Consider the following 24801-nt stretch of genomic DNA (forward strand, 5'->3'; position numbering starts at 1 on the left):
CCAATTTACTCACCTATACAGTTAAACACACTCAAGTTCACTTACTCATAAAAATACTAACAAATTCTGACACTCTTATACAATTACTAATACAAGCACACACTCATCCATACAGCCACTCCCGCAATCACACACTCTCACATATAGATAGTTATATACTCTTACACACATATACACTGCGTTTCACATATGTGGTTACTGACACATGTACAACTGAGATATACATTCAATCACTAACACACTCATATATACACTCACCCAACCATACAGTCCATCACAGTTGCACTGTTAAAACCATGCACCCATATAATCACCCACTCACACATCTATGCACAGAGTCGCACACACCCTACACACACAAACACTCAGGCACCCATACAGATACTCAGACAACCAATCAATAACCCATATAGACACTCATATAGCTATTCACAAAACCATGCAGCCACTTATACACCAACGCACAGACACATACAGACATTCACACAGTTTAGTCACTAGTCTGCAGTAAGATACATTTAATGACTCACTTATAGAGTCAGTTATGCAGCTAGAAAATCACCCATTCACGCACTTATACACCCACTCATTCTTCCATAGGCCTTTCACTATAAATATATAAAACATATTTAAACTTTTCAGAAAAACACACATTCACTGGATGATGTCATCAGTGATGTAATCAGTGATGTAATCAGTGATGTCACTGGCCATGTCATGAGTGATGTAATAAGTCACGTCATCAGCAGTGCATTGCGGGGGCGCGAGTTATAGTTAGCTGAACTAACTATAACAGAGGAATTTCTAGGGTTTGTACGAGGGAAATTTCCAGCTAACTATAACGCCCCTGAAACCTATGTTTTTTTTAATGTATATATGTATAACTACTGAAGCACTTTAGTGTTACTTTGCACTAATTTCTGCACACTGATTGATAAAAGTTTTGAAGAGAATTTATACCTACTTGATGAATTTGCAATTCTCTCCTTTTCCGGATGAGATATGGTTATAGGCAAGCACTTTATTTTTTTATCAAGGTTTGATTTTGATTCTGATTGATGTATTGCTGTGAGACGCGTCATAGCTGTTTTTAAATATATTGTTATGATTTTTATTAATCAGACAATAAAATCTACTTACTTACAGTGCAACCTGTTAATAAAGTATTTACTTTTCATTACAAAACTTTTATTGCACTGGAAAGTAGCCCTATATCTAATGGAAATGGCACTTTATACTAATTTGCATTACTTTGCATAAAAGGGGCATCCCATGGGTAGTACCTTTTCCCAAAACCCTAACAATGGTAGACAGGGCTTTTCGCCAAAAAATAACACCTCCTTGAGACAGGCACTAACAGGGAGCAATGTTTTATATGTCCCTTAACTTTGCACACATTGCATGTGTGTGGCACTGTACAGCTCACATACAATTCGGGAGAAGTTTTAAAGTATGTCTAATCATTGTATTTTGCAGTGAAAAGGTAACCTTCCAGTACAAATCTATGCTAAGCAATGAAGAACAAAACCTTATTTTCATAATACAGATCTAACCTGTGTCACAATTAAAGCTTCTTCTAATTGATTAAATATACCCATTACAGTATAATTTGTCATTAATTTGTATATCCTTAATCAAGTGAATATATTGTAGTGCTTTGTTTGGATCATAACTTTTAGTTCAGGTGATAAACAGGATTGTTAATCATTTGAAATCTAATTTTTGATTTATTTAACATACCATCCAATTGGAGATAATTTTCTCTCTTATAGAACATCAAAATCATAAAACACTTCATAATGTCCAAGTCGTTTGGAAGGGTATTTGGCAGTGTGTTGGACTCGAAATGTTTTTGTCAGGCGCATGCTACTAGATTCTTTTACTGGAAATACTGCATGGATGGTATTTTACGTAAATGTTTAGTTGCACACAGATAGCTTTTGTACTTATTGGTGTAGTGGTGATTTTGCCTTTTCTCAAACGCAAATGTAACAGCATCTGTGGTTTTTTTTGCTCCAGAAAAAAAAGGTTTAAAATAATGCAGCATATGCAATTTAAAGAGTTTAAACATGTAATTGTGCTCTAATCTGGGTTAATGACACGAATATCTGCATATTCCCTAATGTGTTCTCAGCCGCTTCTTTATTAAATACGAGTTATGTATGAAGTAACTTTTCAAGCAGTGTGTTTGTTATTTTAGATTTCCTCTCTACATTTACAGGAGATTGTTGAAAGTGCGTGCTTAGAAGGTTTACTCCGAGCTCTTTGCAGTCCTGATAACGACGAGACATGTCTTCAATATGTGGCATCCTGTGTTGCTGAACTAACAAAGCATGGTGAGAGATTTTATGAATGTTAAATCATTCTGGATACCGACATTGCTATGTGTGATATCTGTTGCAGGATTAGATTTTAACACTAAGGGGCCGATTACAATCTCGTCCGGAAAGCATTCCTACCGAATTGGTCCCGGAATGCTTTCCGGACGACTCGGAACGTTGACTTCAATGGGAGCCTATGTTTTAGAAGAGAACACAGGATCCCATTGAAGAAAGGGGTGGCTGGGGAAAACCTTGCACCCTGTGGCAGGCACCCCAAGGTGACTGCCACACTGTGCATGGTTGGAAAGGGGGGTCCCTTGGGTACCCCCACGGGCCCAATGTGGAGTGCCCTGGGTGAAGGGGGACTGCTACGGGCCTCCAAAAGACAGATTCGGGCAGCCGATTTGTTCCTGACACACGGAATCGGAACGGCTGTACGTATCGGTCATCGTAATCGATTGCTCGGAAACTGAGTTCATGAAGCTGTACAATTTGGCTCCGAAAGACGCAACCTGTCCGAATGCCATTCGGAACCGATTCGGACAGCCCTACTGGTTTACATGCATTATAATCGGTCGTTGGGAACTGTGTACAATTCGGTCAGGAACAAAGGTTCCGATTCGGATTCAGCAAACCTGAATCTGATTCGGAGCCTTTCCTAACGGCATTGTAATTGACACATTATATTAGTTTTTAGCCGAAGAGGCTATCCTCACTTTACCTGCCTACTGTATTTTCCTTTAATCCATTGTTTTCCTGCAAGTGGATTTCCTGGTAAGGAAGCATTAGCAAAGTCAAGTATGGCCTTTGCAAGGGTGCAGTGTGTGTTCGCTAAACATGAGTTCGAAATTTATAGATTAAAAGTAAAGAAGGTAAAAATGTCACAGTATTAAGGTGTCAGACTTTTGATTTTTTCCCCAAAAGCATTGGCAAAGTCAATTGGCCTAGCATTGGCTGCAAGCCTTTTTGCTTTGCCAATGCTTATTTTCGTTGTGATGTTTTTTGTATGAAGACACACAAGTGGCCCAGCAACAGTGTTCGGGGGAGCTGCTAGTCCCTCACCTAAGTACAACAACCAATTGTTGAAAAAACAAAATTGATTAAAAAAATTCTCATGTCAAAGCACACACTACACAGGCAGTCCCTGGCACTGAAGGGAATCCCTTATCGTGCAGACGCACACATTGTGCAAGAGTAGAATACTGTCACTCACAGGTAGGTAAGCCAATGGCTGAAGTATGCTGACCCTGTGGTCCATGCTGTGTGCTGTGATGGGCAGAAGCAATATCTGAATGACAGCAGACCAGTGGATGAAAGGCTTGCTAGCACGTATGTGCAATATATACATTATTATTAATAATAAATAATGCTGGAGTTACAAAGATGAAAAAGAACTTGGCCAGCCATTTTGGTCCACCAACCCCAGCCTGGCTGGAACTATGTTTAGGAGGATGTGCGCATGTGATCTGAAAAACTGCTGTCATTCCAAGTGCAAATGGGCCATCCGCTAGCCCATGATGCATTGCAGTGTGAGCAAAAGCAAACTTTGAATAACACTTAAAAAGACCAGTGGGCGAAGAAGGCTGAATCAAAGTTGCTATATGTGTGGATGTATATGTATTTTATTATTTAGGATTTTCTTGTATTACATGAGGCTGATGAAACAGCTAAATCTGTATCTAGGACAGAACTGTAAACGGGATGTCACTGACTATTTAAAAAAAAAAAAAGTGCTTGCATGGAGAGAAGGGGATAAAGAGCACGATTATGCATAATCCAGGGTGGATTGGTTCCAGATTTGGTAAACAGTTAGCAGATTAACGCAGCTTCATTTGTCCGAATCTATTTCTATACAGTTACTTTGTATTTTCATATATTTTACCCATTTGTGTGCTCTAAGCAATGGAAAGATACTAAGAACTACATGCATAGCTTTTACAGCATCCGAATGAATCCACTGCTGCCTAAAAAAACAAAATTGATAATGTGTTTCTAATGTAAAAGCACACACTGCACCTTCAGTCCATGGCACAAAAAAAACAGTAAAAGCTAAAATCGGTATTGGGATCATAATGATGGGGCAGAAACCTGTTATGGTCCAGCACCAAGACCCTTTTACTCACCTTGTGTTTTAAATGATTTTGTTAGTAGAATGTTTTGGTGTGACCTTCGACAGTGCCTAGAATTACTACAGTATTCTAACATGCCAGTGCCTGTACAGGCAGCCTATACTAGACCCACTCTTTGGTTTGGTGAATGGCACACTCACCTGCCTTGTGCCGGCTACTGGCAGAAGCTTTATGTGTGCAAACCCACAAGATTGCAAATGACAGTGCTTGGGTAGCATGACATTTCCCTTAACTCGTTCGTATAAGATCCCAAACGAAGGACCACTAGCAGATTTTTCATTAGTCCTCACAGCTCACTACTCATTAACACAAACTCTTCCAACAAGCATTGAATCAAGGTTGCACTAAATTTTAATTTTACCTCATGCAATTATTTGCACACATATAAATATTATTGTTAAGTTCAGTTGTCTGATGACAACCAAAACAATCAGAATAGTTAATCGGTAATTCTTCAACTAATACAGGCACTGGAATTGACCATGCTAACGTATATACGAATACACTACTATTTTATTTTATCACTGATGTCCTGGGCCCTGAGCCACTATGGCCACTGATAACTGAGCACCAGCTAAACTCCTTCAGCACTTCACTCTCAGGGTAACAAGGTGAGCTGTCAAAACCTTACTCAGGGATGTGGTGTGGAGTTAGAGATTCAAAGCCCAACATTCACAATAGCAGCACTAATAATGAATGTGCTACCCAGTACTCTTCTTCATGTAAAGAAAAAACAATTACACAATAGGAGGCAAAAAGAATAGGTGCTAGGACCAGAGAATATTACTACCATGCTAGTAAAAAAAGCGTTTAAGATGCACTGACCCTTAGGTCAGTACCTTTGCTTGTACCTCATTAGCTGATATTTGTAGGATCCGTACAAGGTCTCTTAGCTCTAGAGCAATGTCAGTGCCTGGATATTTACCTTCAGCCGCGAAGGTCCAGTGTTTATTGTTCAGTATATCCAGTCGCCCTCTTCCTAGATGTGGGCAGCAGATTTGCAGATACTCTGATTGTTGTGGGAAAACGGTTGCTGTGTCCTGTCTGGTTCAAACCCCCCAAAACAATCACAGCCCAAATGAAGGTGAAGAGGCTGGCCACAGGTCCATTGGTTTATTTATTTAATTTATTTATTTGGTGTTTTGTATAGCGCGAACATGACCCTGAGTAGGGTGTCAGAACGCTTTATATTTTCATTTCCAAAACAGTTATGTTACCAAGTCATCAGTTGTTGTACAATGATTTAGAGCAAAAACATTGAGCTTATTATACGATATACAAACCACACAAAGGTTAATGTTCAAAGAAAGGTAGTGTGTAACTGATCAGGAAGGATCCATGATGCTGGCAAGTCTGTTGGTAAATTGGTAAATTCATAAGTGTCTACAGGGGAACCAAAGCTAGTCCTTGTGGGCTGCGGCTTCCAGCACCTGCTGCATGCAGATGGTGCTTGCTTATTCTTTTTGGTCTTGGGCTGACTGCTAGGAATGTGGTCAGGCATTCTTCTGGATGCAGCACACCTCTGGCCTCCAGGATACAAACAGGTTGGCTTCACAGATGAATGCTGTGACATCCTAGTAGCAATTCCTATGCAAACCGTCCAGGGCAGGGAGGAGTGCAAGAATACTCGATGCCTATGAGGGTAACTTGAGGGCATGCAATACAGCGGCTGGGCATTTCCTAAGCTTCAGACAGCACCGATGACATAGACATGGGTTAAATTAGCTTGTGCAAAGTTCAGTGCCTTCAACCGGCTGCTGTAGATAGGTTTCTACTCTGAGCAAACTTCCCTCTGTAGGAAAGTTCTCCGCTCCTGTTTTACAGCAGGCCAGACAGACGTATTTCCAAGGCAGACCCACAGAGCTCCTCCAGCGCATAGTTGTGGACTTCTTTAGGTATTTGTTCAGTAGCAGGGGGCTGAAGAGAGTCTCCAAAGAGAGCAATCATAACGAGTACAATGATGAGTGAAGCTCTGCCACTTGACAACTAACGTATCAGCCTTTGGAGAGAGCAGCACCTTCAGGGCAACCAAAGGGTATGCCCTGGTCAGACGTTTAACCCAGCCATACAAAAGCATACAATGATATGTCACTCACCAGCTAGGAAACAGGGGTAAAGGCTTGTCATACTAGAATTCAGGAGTACCCTGCTGCCAAGTGTATGGCATCGGCTAGTTCCGTGTCCAAGCAAGGTATATTTGGTGCACCGCTCCAGACCACAGAGGCCTGCTTTAAGTCTTTATTATCGTTCATTAACTGCAGTCCCAGCACACACGCATAATTGTCGCAAAGCTGAGCTTATTTTAGGATGATCACCTGGTGCCCTTTAACTACCAGTGGTGACTGTAGCAAAGTACTGCTGGAAACGTGGATTGAAGAGGACTGCTGCTGGAACCCTGTTGTGGTGTCTGCCCAAGTTTGCAAAAGTGGCACAGTCCATAGACTAGCAAAAATGGTTTAGTAAGGGGACCACCACAATAAGGAGCTTTTATGAGAATGGTGGTTTCAGAGTATTTGATGATGTGAGAGACACTTAAGCAGGTCTGGCGGGTCAGTTTTCTTCATATGGATCAGGTGACTTAATGAACTAGGGCTGCATCCACTCCAGGGATCTTTGTTTAACCTCATGATGCCAAGTTCAAATCCTGGTAGGTCCACTCAGCCGTTCATTCTTCAGAGGTTGATACAATTTGTATCATTCATTTGGGTACTGTAAACATCGGTTATCGGTCATTCACTCATTCATTCACAAAACTTTATTCGATTTTTTTAACAGCAGATCATAAAAGAATAAATTGATAGTATTAAAAAGCAACTTATAAAGCCATGTATACATTCAGGAATGTTGTAAGCTTAAACAGGTTCATTTAATTAGCATGCACATAGTAATCAGTTATCTGTCAATAGCACCAGGAGACTTCTCGGGAGTAAGCGTGTGCTGTATAAATACAACTGCTAGTCCCTAAAGCTTCCCAGCTGGCATGGGATGTATGAATACGATCCAAGAACATTCTGGACTCTTCTTAGTCTTAACATGTGGTCCACGTTAAAGGGCAGGTACATCAATCTATAGGGAGTTGGTTGACACATGTGCCCCTTCTTTGAAGAGGCTCACACCTGTGATAGGGAAAGGAATTGTTTCGATAACGAAAAGTACGGCAAGATAGTGGATTTTGCATTGAGAGTCTTGTGTGAATCCTGATTCGCTAATACTATTTAACATACTCCATTGGATATATCTGATATCTGCTAGTCTGCGGAAGCTTTATCGTACACGTTCTGACTAGGTTCTCAGTTTCAAGCCTGGATCTCTATGACATGGGATTTCCCTACAGCTCAGGAATATTGGTCTCAAGTGGTGGCAGAGACTATATGAGTAACTGGAAGGCTATGCCCGCTGCAGTTGGCTTGCCTGTTGGGATTGTTGTTATATCCTAAGCAGGTCGATGCACAGACCTGGCATTATTGGCGAGGGGCCGAATTATGATGTTTTGGAAAGCTGTGAAAAGTCCTGCATATCAAATGCAGCAGGTAGACTTATATAGATGGGCAACATTAAAATGTGAAGTATTAAGAGAACAAACCCAAGTGTGGAACACAAGAGGGGCATTACCTGGCCACAAAAAACCCTGAAAGGCATATTGGCCCAACTACTTAGGAACAAAGGTGAAAAACCTTATTGAGACACCATAATAGCACTGGAAGATATTTTAAGTTAGGATTGTAAAAGCAATATAAAAGTAAAACATAGTTATGGTAGATATCTGAGGTGAGGTGATCAATGGTGATAAAGGAAAAAAAACAAATATTTACCTACGTTGGCGTGGATTTCACTCCTGATTTACGCGAACTGGCCTGGGGGATTAAGAACTGAATATAACCTTGAAATAACCACCTTGACAGTTGGATTTTCATGGTATAATAAGAGGACAATAAGTCTTGTGTCGCAATTTCGTATTTCTGACTTAAAATTGCTTTGTTTATACTGTGAAAAACTAATAAGAATATTTAAGAAAAAGAACAAGCATTAGCAAACCATTCGAGCTGAGTTTTATGTGCGTAAATAGGCAGCATAAGCACATTAAAGCCGGGCAGGTTTAAGAAACTAAAATATGTATATATTGATGGCTTCCTTGCCTTCAATAAATCCATTTTTTGTCTCTAAGAGAATTAAAAGTGGGACAGAAAGGCAGCGTTTGTTGTTGCTCTTTAGTTTCTAAGACCTAAGAACAGGAACAATCCACAGGGAGGGAACCAGAATGAAAAAGCACAATCGCCGGTTCTGGCTTTTCAAAAAGCGAGATATTTTCAGTAGTGACTGCCTCTGAGAGTTTAATGTGGCAATCCACCCAACTTGACTTTTGGAGAAATATTTAGGGGAAGGTCAATAGATACCATGGTGAACTATGCATCTAGACTTATACGAGACTATTGCATGAAATGGAAACTCTTGCGAAGATGTTGCAATAGATAGTCGAGGCTTAGCGGGACTCAGGCTTGCAGCATGGTTCGAGAAGACCTGCAGGTGAGCAATACAAGTAGATTGATGCCAATATAGATGGCATTACAATAAATCAAGGCCAGAGCAGATAAAAGCTGCTACTCCGGTGTAACAATAGTCTTCAGTAAGGAACGGGAGAATTTTCGTCACCTGAAATGTGCATGCAGAAACCGCATGCAATTTGGAATCTTAACCACAAAAATGGTGTGCAGGGGCAAGGTTCAAACTGTGTCATGCTTCACATGACAAGTGGTCGTTGCTCTGCACCTTTCCTATTAGGGCCCAACTTGTAGTTTTAATGTTTTGGTTGCTGGTTCTCTTTTGGTATGGTCAAGTGTGAGTGCAAGTTTAGCAGAGGACCCGTCAGCTTTGCACACTAGCAATTGTGTAGAGGATGTGGCATAACAACTAGAGATGCCGACTTTGGAACTGGGTTCGAATCTACGTTGGTACAACATTCTGTGATTCTAAGCAAACCACTTATTCTCCCCTTGCTTACAAAAATGTATGTGTCCTTGAGTAGTGTAACTGGTGCTCATGTTAAGCGCTCCAATATCTTCGGGTCGAGTTAACGCTATATTAAAATACGACAAAAAAGGCAGATGTGTTTTATAGTGAATATTGTTATTCATCTTCATGCTAGTGCACCTTATTTCAATCTCCATTTGAAAATCTAATTTATCTTGTGCTGTCACATTTTACCCTTGTTTTCTGCCTCTTTACGCCCCCTCCGATCATGATATTATGAAAAGGTTTAGCAAGATCTCTTAAAGTCAACGCAAATTCAACCTTCTACAACTGGGTCCTTCAGTTAGAAGTTGATGAAATAATTTCTGTGAGGTTATGCATGGCTTTGATGTCACCTTCATTTATGCAGGTCTTTTTTTCCCTTTTACTTTAGAATTAACAACATTACACTTGTTGGAACGGATGGACACAGCCTTGATAAGACACCTGGTGAGGCTGGCTGGTGAGATGCAACATATGGAGCTGTCATACCAAGCTGCCTGCATTATCGCTCACCTGGCTTTACATGGTAACAGCCTTCATGGATGTGAATTCACCTCTGTAACAATGTTAATTTCAGATTAAATGTAGAACAGAACAACCAGCTACACAAGGCAGTTACAGTTGAACAAAGATTTCAGGCCCATTTTCTTTTGCTTCACCAGTATCTGAAAGAAAGAGAACATGGTACAAGTATTACAGACACGTGTTGGCCACGTGCCATGGTTCCCTGGGAAGGCGAACAGCCTGTAGACTCCCACAGAAAAGCTTGGCTTCAGACTTGTTTTTAGTTTCCACCTCTGTTCAACATTGCACACTCTAGCAATGCTGTTAGAAGCTGAGCCAGTGATTACTCAATAACTTTAAATGAACATTTTGAAGAAGGCTAGTGGCTGAGACTACTACTGCATCATGAAGTACTACGCAAGCTAGCTTACTTCAAGGAATTAGGGGGCAGATTTATGTTCCCTGGTGCATCCCTGCAAATCAGCATGGATGCGCCAGGGAAGATGCGTCACGCAAGTTTGCCCTTGCGCCACCGCAGATGCGCCGCATTTACAATGCGGTGCATCATGGCGCAAGGACAAGCACATGCGCGACGTATCTGCCGGCGTAAGGTTGGCGCAGTGCTGAAGTTGTGTCGCAAGCGCGACGCAACTCCAGCACTGTTCCAACCTACCCTATCCCTAACATGGTGCGTCAAGCCTTACGCCTGCTTCAAGCAGGCGCAGGGTTTTGACGCATCAGCGTTGGGAAAGTGACTCAGTGAAATCTTATAGATTTCACTGAGTCACTTTTCAGGGGCGTTCCTGCGTCGCAACGCCCACATGAAACCTGACGCAGGTTTCACGTGGCGCAGGGCTTTACACCATGACGCATCTCCATAGATGCGTCACGATGTAAATTGGGCGCAATGTGGCGCAGGGTTTACGCCGCCGCTGAGTCACAAAAGTGACGCAACAGCGGCATAAAAGGGGCGCAAGTCCCACATAAATCTGCCCCTTTGTTTTTACATCAGATCTTGGAAGGGGATACCTGCCTAGAGTAACACATATCCTCACATTGTAAAGTTAGCGTTTTACTTTTTCACTTTTCCATCCACATTGAAGTGTCTTTCTCCCATCCAACTATCGACTTTTAAAATGAAACTAATTCATTAGAACTCTAGTGGCTTCCGGCTACAAATTCACTTAAAAGCAAATCACTAAGCAAATGCCTTACTGCACAACAGGCACAAGATAAGACTGGGCTAAAACCAGAGGTACATTTTTAATAAAATAGTTTGTAATGATGAAGAACCAAAACCACTTGGGCAGCGGAAAGTGTTTCCCTAATCAGTACAATTTATTTCTGTTTATATAGAAGAGGGAAATGAGAAAGAGCAACAAAAGGACTGACATGTAAGGCCTGTGTGCCCTTAATCCAATTAAACAATATTTTTTTCTGTAAAGCGTTCAGGAGAAGGAATATGACCCATTGGTTAGGAATGTGAAAATGTACACATTTGTCCTGGCAGGTGTCATTAATACAAGGTATCTTCTAAGACTTCTGCAGACTTGAGAACTTAGTGGTTAGGGAACCAAGAATCGTCAGTAACATGAAACTGGGTGAGACAGGTATTGCTTAATGGCAGACCTTTGATACTTAGTTGTAGATACCAAAAGTCCGAAAGATCCTAAGATATACTTTGTCTTACTCACACTACAAATTGGTGCAGTCCATTAAGAAGCTAGCTGCCAGGAGAGCAGGTTGTAATTTAGCTTGATTAGTTTTCTTTGTTTGTACAGATGATAGAGTTTTCTGGCTATGTGTTTTTTTCATTTCTGCCTTTTTTTTGCAGAGGCAATGCGTTCTATGTTCAGATGCCAAATGGATGAAATTATCTCCTACCTCACAAATTTTCTCAGCCATCAGGAGCCCCGCTTCCAAGAGTTGGGTGTGTCTACCCTCCGCTCACTGAGTCAAGGTGAGGAGTGATGATTTTTACTGAGCACAGATTGACCTGGTCCATTTTTAGAAAGACAGTTAAAGGACACCAGGAGCACAAACTGGTGTAGGTAAAATAGGAAAAGAAAAACAACATCTCAGGGGGATGGGACCAGAGTGCTTTGTACAGGTTCCAGAACGCAGACCTTCCCACATCCTCTCTTTCTACACCCGTGCCATCCATTGTCCTCTGACGTTCATGGCCTGGTCATTCATGGAGGAAAGCCCCCTGTAGTGCTGTGCGCCTCGCCATACCCCTGTTGCCAGACTTTAAAGCATCTTAGAGGGGGCCGTCGCGCTCCTTTGCCGCACGTCTTGAGGGGGATGCCGGGAGAATACCCCTGGCTGCACCACCTCTACTCAAACCCAGGACCCACTTACAACATTCAAACCCTTACGCTCCGGCACCTATCAGGGCACTTCACACCGTACTGTCATGACACGAGGCAGATCCACAAAAGACAATTACAGCAGCCATACCAGAGACAAACCTGTTACCTCGATGTGGCAGAAGTCATCCTCTTTCAATGTGGACTCTTGAGGTGTCCTTCCAGGGACCAGCTCTGAAGACACCCCTAGAGTACCAATCACACAGGCCTACAAGGACAATTTCTTGCAGGAAATCAGATCTGAAATAGGCTCCCTTAAATCAGACTTGCATACGCAAGCTCAAATGTGAGGTCACTGAAATAGGTTGGCCCATAGACGATCTGGAGCGTACGGTTGATCCCCGCTCGGAGGAGCAGGAAACACTAAATTTATTTATTTAGGAGTTTTTTATAGCGCTAGCCAGACCCGAAAGTATCGGAGCACTTTACATCATAGTTAGCGGGGAAGAACACACAGATAAGAGTTACAGTCGTAAACATATTGACTCAGTGCGAATCGAAAAATTCATAGGATATAACAGCTTGGGAGTAATATATACATTAGCTCGTGGGGAGGCCCTTTCCGGGAGGGGGGGTACAGGAACGAGTCAGGAGGTGTGAGAGGTAGAAGTCTTAGTGTTAAGGTGGCTGAGTGCTGCAATGGGCAAGAGTCTGCGGCAGCTATCCATTCGGAAAGGATCGGGAGAGGAAGAGGTCTTTGAGCTGCCTTTTGAATTTTAAGAAGAAGGGGGTAGTCCTAATGTGGACTGGGATGGAGTTCCAGATTTTGGATGTGTTTCCAGGGAAGGATCGAGAAGAAGTTTATTTGTTTTCGCGTTTTCGGAGGGATGAGGAGTAGAGTGTTGGTGCTCCTGAGTCTCCTTGCCTGACAGGCTTTCTTGAGTTTGGCGGCCAGGTAGATGAGTTTCCCAGTGTGTAGAGCTTTGTGAGTGAGACGGGCAGTTCTGAAGTTGGCACGCATTTCAATAGGGAGCCATTTTAGTTCTCTGAGTGCAGGCTAGATGTGATCAAATTTCCTTACTCCGGTTACCATTCTGGCTGCTGCATTCAGAGTTGTTCTGAGGGGAGCTAAGTGGGACTTTGCTGTTCCGGTGAGGGTTGCATTCCCGTAGTCCAGTCTGGACAACACCAGGGATTGAGTGGCTTGTTTGAGGTCACTAGGGGGGATGAAGGGTTTTATTTTGTCTCTGTGCTGCAACCTTTTCTGAACCCTGATTGGTGAGGGTCTAGAAGGTTGTTGCAGTCTATGTGTTTGGTAAGTTGGAGGAGAACACATTTTTCCTGAATTTTAGCTAGGAGAGGGAGATTGGAGACGGGTCTGAAATTGTTAGGTTCGTTTGTGTCAGAGCCCGTTTTTTTAAATAGTGGTGTGACTTGGTGTTCTGCTTGGGTTTTCGGATCAGATAGAACCCGCTCAGCAGAGCCTCTCTAACCCAAACCAGAACGTTACCCCCTCCCTAGGGCCTATTTACACCTAAATAACCACATATATGTACCACCTAAGGACAGGGAATTCCTACTATATATACCAAGACCTACAAGTCACAGCCTCGCGGTCCCAAACGGACCCAGGACTTCCTGCCCAGACGGCAGCCACAGACTCACTGCCCAGACGGCAGTCACAGCCTCGCGGGTCCAAATGGACCCAGGACTTCCTGCCCAGACGGCAGCCACAGCCTCGCGGTCCCAAACGGACCCAGGACTTCCTGCCCAGACGGCAGCCACAGCCTCGCGGTCCCAAACGGACCCAGGACTTCCTGCCCAGACGGCAGCCACAGCCTCGCGGTCCCAAACGGACCCAGGACTTCCTGCCCAGACGGCAGCCTTAGACAAGTCACAGCCTCGCGGTCCCAAACGGACCCAGGACTTCCTGCCCAGACGGCAGCCACAGACTTCCTGCCCAGACGGCAGTCACAGCCTCGCGGTCCCAAACGGACCCAGGACTTCCTGCCCAGACGGCAGCCTTAGCACGAGTTCATCCTATAATTACCACGACATACAACAAGGGAATCAGTGTTACTATATATCAGATCACACAAAGACAGCTAGTTGAGCACAACTTGTTCCCCAGTTCGAAGGGCTCCTTTCTCCCTTATTCAGTTACCACCTACCTGATCAGGATTAACATCTGTTCATGTCAAGTCACAGCTGACTAGAAGAATAGGTTACCCTCTTACACAAGAACACGTAGCACATATTGCTTTACTACAAACTGAATACTTTATTTAGTTATTACATGCACACTCACGGAACATAATACATATCACATAACCTGCAAAGAAAAGTGAAAGATTAAGTTGTACACTCTAATAGTAAGGGGTTGACATCACCTTGGTCGTATGTAGCCTGCACTCAATGGTCATCTAGGTTCCCTTCTCGTCTGCGCCTCGGCTTCGCCTGGAAGTCACACCTCTGAAATCACGGGTTTACTCCCGTCTCCCTCTCCGAGTCACTGGGACCTCTTCCTCATCGGCTACTCTCTTCTCTTTGGAATATCTATTTCTCGGTTTTTCTCCACCTCCAAGTTTGTCATCTGTCTTCCCTGGAATAAGTAGCAGCTTTACTACTAATGGCCAGGTGCCGCCTATGGACTAGAAGCAAGTGCCAGTATCTGCCTCAAACTTTTACTAATATAGACGTGTATTTCCTCATGGAAAATTCCAGCCCGTAACCTGCCGCCCACCAAATTCTTGTACCTCCCCGTGCCAAGGACACGTTCCCAGCCGGCCGGCCTGATGTAGTGTCTTCGGCATGAAGAAAAATACAATCCTTCGATAAGGGCCGGCCTGAACCGGTTCTCTCCAAGCGAATAACACCTCCTAACTAAAACACTGCCTATGACCTAGAAACATCCCAAGCTGCCAGAGCAGGAGGAAAGATGGAGTCTCTCCCGTTTAAGGCCTACCAGGCCTGAATTCAGCACGGCTCCATGAAATACCCTCACTACAGAACAGATTACCCCTAATGCTAACGAATCTATCCCCTAGGATATATATATGCAAACCCTGATCTATGGGGAAGAACACAGGATCATGTCGAAGTGCCTAATAAATAGGCTCTATACACTACTCTAACCCTTAGACTTGAATGGAAAGAGACTGAAGTCACCTAAATCACCCTTCAACACAATAAGACCGGAAAAATCGAGCAGTACATTTCACCCTTGACTTCAGTCTATTATACATTCATTAAATGGAGCTAACATCTGTGGAAGAATAATATGAAACAAAGCTAACTGATCTATGTCTAGTACCAAGTGTGCAGAATTGAAGTAATGAAGGAATACACTGAATAAAGCAACAGATAGAAATCAAAACAGCAACAGCAATCAAAATACCACCTAATATTTGGCGTAGCATGTGTATATCAGGTAACCAATTAAAGAGCCAGTCAAACCAGCCCTGGTCAATGTGTTTTCTAACTTCTTCTGTTAAGTCACGCAACTTGTCGATGTGAGCACGAATGGATTGTGTATGGTCAGACAAGTTAAAACAACAGAGACCTTCGAAGTCCGAGCAATCATGTCCATGTTTAAGCAAAAGATAATAAATGGCTGCTCTATTTTGCAAAATGGCCCTACGTTCACCCTGGGCGTCTAATAGCATGTCAGACAAAATTGTAGAAGTATGATTAATAGATTTCACCATCCAGCAGGCCATTTTCCCAATAGATTTGGCATTATAAACCGCCAAAGCAGGAACACCAATAATTGAAACAGCTAAGCTAAGGTATTCAGACTTGGAATATAAATGCAAAGATGGGTCACAATCCTCCTGTAACATTACAGTATCTCGAAGCACACGAGAGTTGGCATTCGGATGCGATGCGAACATCAACAAACTGAGTCTCGTAATGGCACAAGGGCCTCCGGAAATGTTTGCAGGGACAAATGGCCAGGAAGTATTACCACATGAGAAAAGCCATCCGGCAGGTAGTAACATCGTGCGATAGTGACTGGGGGTAACTACCAAACTATTACAAGTCATATTGTTCTGAACTGAAACACATGTGGTCGGTGTCCTTTGAAAGCACAAAGTCCGTTCGTGAGCGGTAAATGAAGTGGCGCCTTTTAGTTTGAGGCGTAGACATTCAGAGATCGCACTAGGATTACACGTAAGAAAGAAGCACAAATCACCTTGTGTGATATTATAAGTAAGTATTTGGGACTGGATGGGGGTTTGCTCGTTCGGCAATTCAATACATAGGGGGCAATATACATGGGTAGCAAAATCACCCAGGAGAATATTGGGACGGGCCTTCGAGACATTAAAAATATGAGTTAAAGTTTCCAATGAGGCGGGGACAGCAACCAGGCAGGTCGCCAGAATGTCATGTACAGATCTCATCGGTGTCAAACAGAAGTGAGGGGCGTCAGTCACCCTCTTAGCAAGTGCGGTCCAAAAGTTCGATGATGAATCCCATGCAGCGAAGGAACGCAACACTCGGGTTCCCAGTTCATCCCGGGTTGATAGGATCCCTCCTTTCTCGTCGTACCAGTCCGAAAACAGTCCGGCTCCGACACATCCTGCAGCAACAATCCAAAGAATGATCTGAAAGAGAACCAAATACAGGCATTAATCATTCTCGTAAATAACATTTATCAGCCGGGACCGCTTCCCAGCTATCTTTCCCTGGTCTCATAACCAAAATGGTATTATCCTGACCGGTGGCAATGACCTCTGCTTGTTCAGGGGGATTCTTAGGCGACTGCACCCAAACTCTGGCCCCAGGATTATCCGTGGAGCCAAAACCTTTCTGGCCACGTACAGTTAGCAACGTTGGAGCAGTGCCTTTCATTAATACACCACTGAAAACAGGCATTATGAGTAATTGAGCCACTCGGTCAGTGCGATGTATCAGTAAGTCAACCTCACTGCTATTCAGCAGGAGCACCTTAATCTCTCCCTGATAATCACTGTCGATAATTCCTCCAAGCACCTGAATGCCTTTTACAGCCAACCCCGATCTAGGGGCGATCAATCCGAAATTTCCAGGTGGTATCTGAACACCAACACCTGTCTCTATGATGACTCGATCTCTACTTTTTATAACAATGTCATCCATAGCATGCAAGTCTAAACCTGCCGACCCTGGGGTCGCTCTACATGGAGCCAAAGCTCTGGGAGTAATTTCCCAATACATCACAGTTTCTCTGATTTCATTAGGCATAGCCTCAGCATTCGGGGGAAACAAACGCATAAGTGGAGATTCAGCATTTAAAAAAGGACGATTATTCAAAATCAATAGTGCTTGGGGCAAAAAGTCTCGCCAATTTTTATACTTGTCATCCGTTAACTTACGCAGCTGGTCCTTTAGCAGGCCATTCAATCTCTCCACCAGGCCCGAGGCCTGTGGGTAGTAGGGGATATGGAATATCCATTCAATATTGTTTTCCGCACAGAATTCCTGTACCAATCTTCCACGAAAATGGGATGCATTATCAGATTGAATTTGGAATGGCACACCATAGTACATCATAATTAATTCTAATGTTTTAATGGTATTCAATTGGGTAGCTTGCTTACAGGGAAGGGCTACCAGCAGGCCACTGTATGTATCAACAATAGTGCAAACATATTGACAATTCCTACTCATGGGAAGTGGACCAATGTAATCGATCTGCCAAATTTGAGCGGGCAGTTTGCCGCGATGTAAATGACCTTTAACAATTTGGGGCACCTTACGCCGTCTGATATGCTGACAAACGGGGCAGTGTAAAATAACATTTTTGATTAAATCTAAGGGAATATAAATTCCTCGATCAGCAGCCCACCTGCTAGTGGCCTTCTCTCCAAAATGTCCTGCCTTCTGGTGTGCCCATTTCGCCAATCCCGCAATATCAGAATCTTGCCTGTCCACCACTGCCTCAGCAATTTTAGACTTCTCATCTGCAATGTTATGAAAAAATTTGTCAAGAGAATCTATCGGGGTGTGAGCGTCCACATGGAAGATTGTAACAGTACTCTGTGGGAGCATCTCCCAAATTTCTTGCCATAACTCTTTTCCCCATAATTCTTTGGAATGTAACTTCTAATTATGGGAATGCCAAGTTGGCAACCAAACAGCCAGTCCATTGGCAGTAGACCAAGAATCAGTGAAAATATGACATGTACCAGGTAACTCTTGTTTCAAAACTTGGTAAACAGCGTAAAGCTCGGCAAATTGGCTGCTTTTACCTTCACCAGTTGTGCTCAACAATTTCTGTGTGACCGGATTATAGGACACCGCCTTCCAGTGCCGTGTCATCCCTATAAACCTCGCTGAACCATCAGTGAACCAAACATGGTTTCTTTCCGCTGCGGACAAATCATCAAAAGGCTTACCCCACTTGACAGGAGACTCCTGTGCTAAAGGTACGGAACATTCACTCTCAGTCTCAGTCGATGGCGCTCGCGCCACCTGCTCATGTAAAGAAGCAACTCCTTTCGGGCCCACACGTGCCCTGTCTTGTATGTACCATTTCCATTTAATCACACTCGCCTCTTGAGCGTGTCCAATTCGGTGAGTTTTCGGCGAACTCAGAACCCACTGCATGATAGGAATTTCCGGACGCAGAACTATATCATGTTCCAAAGTCAATTGCTCGGTATCCACCAGAGCCCAATAACAAGCAAGTAACTGTTTCTCAAAGGGTGTGTAACGCTCACCAGCATCAGGTAACTTTTTGGTCCAAAAACCTAACGGTACTTTACTCCTGCCTTGTTTCTGCCACAAACTCCAATTTGCATAAAGGCCCTGTAAGGACACATTCAAATCCACGTCACCATCACGTACAGGCCATAAATCCAGAGCATGTTGAATTGCCTCTTTTGCCAGACTAAACGCATCTTGCTGTGGTTTTTCCCATTCAAATGCATTCTTTTTACGCGTGACCCGGTACAAGGGGGCCAATATTTGACTCAAATGAGGAATATGCTGGCGCCAAAAGCCAAACAGACCAATGAAGCTCTGGGCTTCTTTCCTATTTCTAGGAACTGCAAAATCAAGAATCTTCTGTTTAACCTGAGGGATCACTTCACGGTGCCCTTCATGCCAATTAATACCCAAAAATTTTACAGCCTGGGACGGACCTTGCAATTTATCTGGGTTGATTTCCCAACCTTTCTCACGCAGGCACTCAATGACTCTGTCTAATTGGGTCTGAACTTCCTCTTGTGTTTTGCCTTGGATCAAAACATCATCAATATAATGACATATCTGAATTTGGGGATGAACCGGTACCTCAGCCAAATGCTCTGCCACCAGCCGGTGACATATCGTAGGACTATGCACATAGCCCTGGGGAAGACTTCTAAACGTCATCTGACGCCCGTTCCACGTAAAACTGAATTGTTCCTGACACTCTGGGGCAATCGGAATTGAAAAGAAAGCATTAGCAATATCAATGGACGCGTACCATGTACCTGGATGCTTTTGGATTCTCTCAATTAGTGTAATAACATCCGGTACTGCAACAGTCAAAGAGGGTGTGTGCTTGTTCAATTCTCGATAATCAACGGTCATGCGCCAAGAGTTATCACTCTTACGCACCGGCCAAACAGGATTATTCCAAGCAGAAGTAACTGGGGTTATGACTCCTGCATCCACCAACTCCTGAATAGTGGTACTAATCTCCTCATGACCACCTGGAATACGATACTGCTTCTGACAAACCACTTTTGTCGCCTGGGGAACTTGTATGGGGGGCATTCTTAAACGACCAACCCGTATAGGTCTGGACGATATATAATGCGTTGTTCCAAATTGGTAACATCCGTCATCTAGATGCAAAGTCATCCCTCTCAAAATATCAATCCCAATTATGAATTCTAGAAGTGGCACTACTAGTACAGAATACTCTTTTCTAGGAATTCTACCTATTCTCATTTCAAGCAAAGTTTGAACTGCAGGGGTTTCTTTTCCACCTAATCCGGTAATAGTAAAAGGCTGACCTGTAAACTTCTTCGATTTTCCATGAATAAGAGTGGCCTCCGCTCCTGTATCTACCAATGCTCGGGCCCTTTGGATATTACGATGTCTCCAATAAATGTCAATATCTACATAGGGTCTATTATCTCTGTGAGCCCATCTGTGTACCGGAGCTTGACCTCTTTCCTAATCATTCTTACTGCATTCTGTATACCAGGATAAATCAGGATAAAGACTCTCACGCTTCTTAGGTATCGGTACCTCCTGTTCATATCCATTCCCAGTACGGAACGGATTCGTATCTTCTGCACTGTACTGCGGGTTACGATCGACCAAACTGTGACGATCCTCTCTCCTCCTCAACTCAGGGGATTGATCCCTATCATCTCTACGTCTGCTGTAAACATAGTCAGTTCTCCCCCTTTCTCTTTCCCCCTCTCTCTCCCTGTCTCTCTCTCGACGGGGGGACACATCACGTGCAGAACGTCGATCATCACGACGAACAGAGCGCCCACGGCGGTCGTCATCACCGCTACCGTCAGAACCACCACGATCACACTCAGTGGTCCGAACACGCCGGGCACCCTCCTTTCGATCCAAGCCACGTTTGCGAAACAACTCCCACAAACGAGCGGTAGTCTCACCATCAATGTCCTCCCTCCGCACACCATCAGCCAGAAGACCAGAAAAAATATCACGTCTAGTAAGTTTATTTTCACCAGGAGTACGAGTGGCAGGCCGGGACTGACGTTCAGGTTTAAACCACTCACCCAACTCACCGAGTTGGCGCACGGATTCCAAAACCGTAGATAACACGTTACCAGTCTGATTAATCAATAAAGTCCTCATGACCTGCTTATAGGCAACAGGGGAAGATCGAATGATACGGTTCCGCACAGAAGATGTCAACGAACCATCAAGCAACCTGTCAGCAGTACCCAGAAAAATTGCCGTTTTCATCACCTCCTCTTTGAGACGTTGAGCAGCATCACGCAAAGTATACCACGGCTTGTCATTCACAGGCCAGTCAGATTCAGTAGGATATTTTAGATTACAACCCTCAGTCGCCAATTGGAGTAAAGAAATCTGACCAACACCATTATAGTTACGAAAATGATCCTGCACAGTAGAATCCAAACTCAAGGAACAGAACTTTAAACAATCGCCAGTATCCAACATAATACCAGCAGCGCCCAGTTCATAAAGGCGCACCATCCATGTGAGCAAGGACTCACCAGCTCGCTGCCGAAATCGCTGCAAAATATCACTAATTTCCTGCTGAGTAAAGTCTTCTAAACAGTCCAAAGAAATACCCTGCGGAGCATTGGGAGACTGCTGCAACTTCCGACGGAAAACTGGATGCGCAGAAACCGCGGGACGAGCATCACAAGGAGCCCGATCAGTACTCGTAGAGGGACAATCAGTGTAAGAAGCATTGATCCCACTCGAAGAACGAGCGTAATCACGGGGTGCACCATCAAAGGTGCGAGAAGCAGACTTACAATCATGGCGGGAGCGAGAAGACTCGCGCTTGGCAGACTCCTCACCCGAGGAACAAGAATCAGTCGAGTTCCAGATATTACCATCCCATTCATCAGGATTCCAATCCAGCCCGGCTGTCGCCACGACCAGACGCACCTTTCGCGTCGAAACCCGACCGCGCCTGTTTTTGTATTTATAACGAGCAATTCGCACAGCCGCCCGTTCGGCAATAGTTTGGTAAGTCTCAAGTTTATCAGCAAGCAACTTATTTTGACACCGCAACAAAGTATGAGAATTCTGAATCTCAACAAAGTGCGCTTCCACATCTTTAAGAGATATCTGTAACTTCAACAATCTCTCATGCAGAATCCTGTATGCAGACAAAAGAATCCAACCTCTGCGCCCCAAAATGGGAATCTCCTCACCCTTCGATACGGGTGCCTTCTGCAAACAAGCAATCACATCAGCCGGCTCTGCCAGCTCCAAAGAAGAATTCCAATTCTCACTCAAACCAGTAGAATCAGCCCACTCACGGGCCAAGGCTTCATAAGGCGTTGAATCCCATCCGGGAATGTCAACGGGCAACTTAAAAGTAGATTTAGACCTTCTAGAAAACATCGTGAAAAAGGAAAAAGAAGAAAAGAAGAAAAAGAAAAGAAGGAAGAAAAATAAAAACTATACACAGAAATATACAAAAATAAAATGCAAACAAAACCACGCACGCGCCGAAAGCAAACACAAGACAACCACAACGCACACAGGTTTCGTAAACGGTTCGTGACGCCAAATGTTCTGCTTGGGTTTTTGGATCAGATAGAACCCGCTCAGCAGAGCCTCTCTAACCCAAACCAGAACGTTACCCCCTCCCTAGGGCCTATTTACACCTAAATAACCACATATATGTACCACCTAAGGACAGGGAATTCCTACTATATATACCAAGACCTACAAGTCACAGCCTCGCGGTCCCAAACGGACCCAGGACTTCCTGCCCAGACGGCAGCCACAGACTCCCTGCCCAGACGGCAGTCACAGCCTCGCGGTCCCAAATGGACCCAGGACTTCCTGCCCAGACGGCAGCCACAGCCTCGCGGTCCCAAACGGACCCAGGACTTCCTGCCCAGACGGCAGCCACAGCCTCGCGGTCCCAAACGGACCCAGGACTTCCTGCCCAGACGGCAGCCACAGCCTCGCGGTCCCAAACGGACCCAGGACTTCCTGCCCAGACGGCAGCCTTAGACAAGTCACAGCCTCGCGGTCCCAAACGGACCCAGGACTTCCTGCCCAGACGGCAGCCACAGACTTCCTGCCCAGACGGCAGTCACAGCCTCGCGGTCCCAAACGGACCCAGGACTTCCTGCCCAGACGGCAGCCTTAGCACGAGTTCATCCTATAATTACCACGACATACAACAAGGGAATCAGTGTTACTATATATCAGATCACACAAAGACAGCTAGTTGAGCACAACTTGTTCCCCAGTTCGAAGGGCTCCTTTCTCCCTTATTCAGTTACCACCTACCTGATCAGGATTAACATCTGTTCATGTCAAGTCACAGCTGACTAGAAGAATAGGTTACCCTCTTACACAAGAACACGTAGCACATATTGCTTTACTACAAACTGAATGCTTTATTTAGTTATTACATGCACACTCACGGAACATAATACATATCACATAACCTGCAAAGAAAAGTGAAAGATTAAGTTGTACACTCTAATAGTAAGGGGTTGACATCACCTTGGTCGTATGTAGCCTGCACTCAATGGTCATCTAGGTTCCCTTCTCGTCTGCGCCTCGGCTTCGCCTGGAAGTCACACCTCCGCAATCACGGGTTTACTCCCGTCTCCCTCTCCGAGTCACTGGGACCTCTTCCTCATCGGCTACTCTCTTCTCTTTGGAATATCTATTTCTCGGTTTTTCTCCACCTCCAAGTTTGTCATCTGTCTTCCCTGGAATAAGTAGCAGCTTTACTACTAACGGCCAGGTGCCGCCTATGGACTAGAAGCAAGTGCCAGTATCTGCCTCAAACTTTTACTAATATAGACGTGTATTTCCTCATGGAAAATTCCAGCCCGTAACCTGCCGCCCACCAAATTCTTGTACCTCCCCGTGCCAAGGACACGTTCCCAGCCGGCCGGCCTGATGTAGTGTCTTCGGCATGAAGAAAAATACAATCCTTCGATAAGGGCCGGCCTGAACCGGTTCTCTCCAAGCGAATAACACCTCCTAACTAAAACACTGCCTATGACCTAGAAACATCCCAAGCTGCCAGAGCAGGAGGAAAGATGGAGTCTCTCCCGTTTAAGGCCTACCAGGCCTGAATTCAGCACGGCTCCATGAAATACCCTCACTACAGAACAGATTACCCCTAATGCTAACGAATCTATCCCCTAGGATATATATATGCAAACCCTGATCTATGGGGAAGAACACAGGATCATGTCGAAGTGCCTAATAAATAGGCTCTATACACTACTCTAACCCTTAGACTTGAATGGAAAGAGACTGAAGTCACCTAAATCACCCTTCAACACAATAAGACCGGAAAAATCGAGCAGTACACTTGGCGGATTTTGAGACAGTCGAGCATGACTCCGGTACTCAGGGAGCTATTTAAAATCTTGGTCCAGATCGGGGCTAGGGTGCGTTTGAGCTTTTTGGCCAGTTGGGCAGGAATGGGGTCCGAGATATGTGATGATGGAGTGGAGCTGGAAATCAATTCTGAGCTCTCCGCTTCGGAGACGGGGTTGAAGGATTTCCAATTTTTGGGGTGGGGCTTAGGAGAGGTAGCATCTGTCTCAGTGAGCGAGCTGCTGCAGGGGGGGGTCACAGTGAATGTCTAGGGAGAGCTCGATCTTTGTGAATTTTTCATCAAACAAGTTAGCAAAGTTATCACATATGCCTTTGGAGGCTTGACCTGAGGCTGAGGGGGGTTTAGAAGTTTGCTGTCTAATGAGATTGAAGAGTTCTTTCGGCCTAATTTTTTGCTTTGTCGAGAGCACTGCAGAAGGACTTTTTTCATTCTTGATGTTTTTTTTGTATTTCCTGCGTAAAGATTTGAGTCGGTTAAGGAGG

General features: G+C 44.3%; 1 protein-coding gene across 5 annotated transcripts in view; it reads left to right on the forward strand.

Moving 5' to 3' along the window:
- Positions 1 to 24801, forward strand: part of LOC146820739 (uncharacterized) — a 669677-nt gene that overhangs the window by 629834 nt on the left and 15042 nt on the right. For 3 of the 5 annotated variants that reach the window (XM_085611515.1, XM_085611512.1, XM_085611514.1), the window contains 3 exons: positions 2201 to 2336; positions 9852 to 9986; positions 11799 to 11924. In XM_085611515.1, the coding sequence (XP_085467641.1) occupies positions 2201 to 2336; positions 9852 to 9986; positions 11799 to 11924 (397 nt within the window). The remainder of the gene's footprint in view (positions 1 to 2200; positions 2337 to 9851; positions 9987 to 11798; positions 11925 to 24801) is intronic. The other 2 variants (XM_085611516.1, XM_085611513.1) reach the window with 1 other exon arrangement.

The sequence above is a fragment of the Triturus cristatus genome, chromosome 6 (genome assembly GCF_964204655.1).
Source record: "Triturus cristatus chromosome 6, aTriCri1.1, whole genome shotgun sequence".
Lineage (NCBI taxonomy): Eukaryota > Metazoa > Chordata > Amphibia > Caudata > Salamandridae > Triturus > Triturus cristatus.